This window comes from Pyrgilauda ruficollis, unplaced genomic scaffold (assembly GCF_017590135.1).
Source record: "Pyrgilauda ruficollis isolate IOZ18807 unplaced genomic scaffold, ASM1759013v1 scaffold973, whole genome shotgun sequence".
NCBI classification, from domain to species: Eukaryota; Metazoa; Chordata; class Aves; order Passeriformes; family Passeridae; genus Pyrgilauda; species Pyrgilauda ruficollis.
Genome location: NW_024531855.1, coordinates 1 through 3222, shown reverse-complemented (window position 1 = coordinate 3222; position 3222 = coordinate 1). Strand labels below are relative to the sequence as shown.

At 65.9% G+C, this 3222-nt stretch overlaps 1 protein-coding gene across 1 annotated transcript in view; it reads right to left on the bottom strand.

Moving 5' to 3' along the window:
* The window catches only part of XAB2 (XPA binding protein 2), a gene marked incomplete at its 5' end in the record, with an annotated part of 14757 nt that extends 11542 nt beyond the window's left edge, over positions 1-3215 (bottom strand). The window contains 4 exons of the mRNA XM_041490022.1: positions 436-555; positions 1087-1238; positions 2448-2562; positions 3087-3215. Coding sequence (XP_041345956.1) covers positions 436-555; positions 1087-1238; positions 2448-2562; positions 3087-3215 — 516 coding nt within the window. The remainder of the gene's footprint in view (positions 1-435; positions 556-1086; positions 1239-2447; positions 2563-3086) is intronic.
* Between the last annotated feature and the right edge of the window lie 7 nt (positions 3216-3222).

Here is a 3222-nt window from a genome sequence, read left to right as displayed (position 1 = left end):
TCCCCCAGGTTTGGGGTGAACCTCAGGGTTTGGGGTGTCCCCAAGTTTTGGGGTGTCCCCAGGTTTGGGGGTCCCTCAGGGTTTGGGGTGTCCCTCAGGGATCGGGGGTCCCAGGTGGGTTCTGGGGTGTCCCTCGGGGTTTTGGGGTGTCCCTCAGGGTTCAGGGTTCCCAGGCGGGTTTGGGGTTTCCCCAGGCAGGTTTTGGGGTGACCCCAGGCAGGTTTTGGGGGTCCCCAGGTTCTGGGGTGTTCCCAGGTGGGTTTTGGGGGGTCCCCGGGTTTTGGGGGGTCCTCAGGTTTTGGGGTGCCCCCAGGTGGGTTTCGGGGTGTCCCCGGGTTTTGGGGTGTCCCCAGGCGGGTTCTGGGGTGTCCCTCAGGGATCGGGGGTCCCAGGCGGGTTCTGGGGTGTCCCCAGGGGGGTCTGGGGGTCCCTCACGTCGTCCAGCTGCCCGTTGTCCTCGTAGAAGCGCGCGAAGGCCACCCAGAGCTCGTGGGGGCGGCCGGTGGCGCGCTGGGGATCCACCGTGCGCACGGCCTCGGTGAACGTCTGGATGATCTGGGACAGCGGGGACAGAGGGGACAGAGGGGACATTAGGGACAGCAGGGACAGAGGGGACATTGGGGACATTGGAGATAGCAGGGGACATTGGAGACAGCGGGGACAGAGGGGACATTGGGAACATTAGGGACAGCAGGGACAGAGGGGACATTGGGGACATTGGAGATAGCAGGGGACATTAGGGACAGCGGGGACAGCGGGGACAGCAGGGACACAGAGTACAGCGGGGACAGAGGGGACAGAGGGGACAGCGGAGACATTAGGGACAGCAGGACATTGGGGACAGTGGGGACAGCAGGGACAGAGGGGACAGCGGGGACATTGGGGACAGCCAGGGGACATTGTGGACAGTGGAGAGATTGAGGACACAGGGGGACATTGGGGACACGGGGGCGACACAGGGACAGCACGGACACTGCAATGCCACCACCCAACCCCCCAAACCACCCACCCATAACCCCCAGCGTCCCCTCCACCCAGCCAGCCACGTCCCCCGGTGTTCCCCGGTGTCCCCCGGTGTCCCCTCACCTTGTCGGGCTGTCCCTGGTGCAGGGCCACCCTCTTGTGCCACTCGTGCACGTTGTGCGGGTTCTGGCGCAGCAGCACGCTGTTCAGCAGCAGCGGCCGCCGCGCCATCAGCCGCTCGAAGCGCGCCAGGCGCAGCTCCAGCTCCACCTCCTCTGCGGGGACAGGGGGGACACAGGGTCACAGGGGTGACACAGGGTGACACGGGATCAGGGGACACAGGGTCACAGGGGTGACACAGGGTGACACGGGATCAGGGGACACAGGGTCACAGGGGTGACACACGGTGACACAGGATCAGGGGACACAGGGACAGCGCGGGCACAGCGCCATCAGCCGCTCGAAGCGCGCCAGGCGCAGCTCCAGCTCCACCTCCTCTGCGGGAACAGGGTGACAGAGGGGACACAGGGTCACAGGGTGACACAGGGTGACACAGGGTCACAGGGGTGACACAGGGTGACACAGGATCAGGGACTGTCCTGCCCACAGTTTGGGGTGCCCTACCCAGTTTTGGGGTCCCCCTGCTTTTGGGGTCTCCTGCCTGTTTTTGGGGCTCCCTGGATGCACCATCCTGGCAGCAGTTTGGGGTTCCCTCCCGTTTTTGGGGTACCTCCTGATTTTGGGGTCCCCCCCGTTTCGGGGCTCCCCACTTGCACCATCCTGGCTGTGTCCCAGCTGTGCCTGACTGCTTTTGGGGTGCCCTGCCCATTTTTGGGGTCCCCCACATTTTTGGGGTCCCTGCTCTCACTGTCCTGGTCGTGTCCCAGTTGTGCCTGCCCCAGTTTTGGGGTGCCCCATCCGTTTTTGGGATGTCCCCAAGTTTTGGGGTGCCGTCCGTTTTTGGGGTGCCCCTCTCACCCTCCTGGCCATGTCCCAGCTGTGCCTGCCCGTTTTTGGGGTCCCCCCGTTTTTGGGGCCCCCCCCCCGTTTTTGGGGTGCCCTCTCACCATCCTGGCCTTGGCCCAGCTGTGCCTGCCCAGTTTTGGTGTTCCCTGCCCGTTTTTGGGGTCCCCTGTCCGTTTTTGGGGTGCCCTCTCACCGTCCTGGCCATATCCCAGCTGTCCCTGCCCGTTTTGGGGTCCCCTGTCCGTTTTTGGGGTGCCCTCTCCCCCTCCTGGCCGAGTCCCAGCTGAGCCTGCCCGTTTTTGGGGTCCTCCCCGTTTTTGGGGTGCCCTCTCACCGTCCTGGCCGTGGCCCAGCTGAGCCTGCCCGTTTTTGGGATGTCCCCCAGTTTCGGGGTCCCCTGCCCGTTTTTGGGGTTCCCCCTCTCACCGTCCTGGCCGTGGCCCAGCTGAGCCTGCCCGTTTTTGGGATGTCCCCCAGTTTCGGGGTCCCCTGCCCGTTTTTGGGGTTCCCCCTCTCACCGTCCTGGCCGTGGCCCAGCTGCGCCTGCGTGTCCAGCAGCGCGGCGATGACGCTCTCCTCGAAGCGCGCGTAGCTGTCGAACACCTGCGTGAAATCCCGCACCCCCCAGGTGCCCTGTGCCCCCCCCCGGTAACCCCAGGTGTATCCCAGGTGCCCCCAGCCCTCCCTCCAGCTGTCCCCAGGGACCCCTAGCTGTCCCCCAGGTGCCCTGTGTCCCCCCAGGTCTGCCCAGGTACCCCCAGGTGTCCTTCAGGTGCCCCTGGGTGCCCCCCAGGTATACCCAGGTACACTTCACTGACCCCAGGTGCCCTGTGCCCCCCCAGGTGTGCTCAGGTGTCCCCAGGTGCCTCCCAAATGCCCTCCAGCTGTCCCCAGGTACCCCTAGCTGTCCCCCAGGTGCCCCCATGTAATCCCCAAGTGCCCTGTGTCCCCCCAGGTGTGCCCAGGTGCCCCCAGGTGCCCCCCCAGGTATGCCCAGGTACGCTTCACTGACCCCTGGTGCCCTGTGCCCCCCCAGGTGCCTCCCAAGCCAGGTACGCTTCACTGAAGGTACCCCTAGCTGTCCCCCAGGTGCCCCCATGTAATCCCCAAGTGCCCTGTGTCCCCCCAGGTGTGCCCAGGTGCCCCCAGGTGCCCACCTGGTAGTTGGACTTGCCCTGGCGGGACACGAAGCGCTCGTCGTTCACCAGCCGGGCCAGCACCTGCGCGGCCTCGTCCAGGCGGCCCACGGAGCGCAGGTAGGCCACGTACTGCTCGGCCTCCTCGGGACACAGC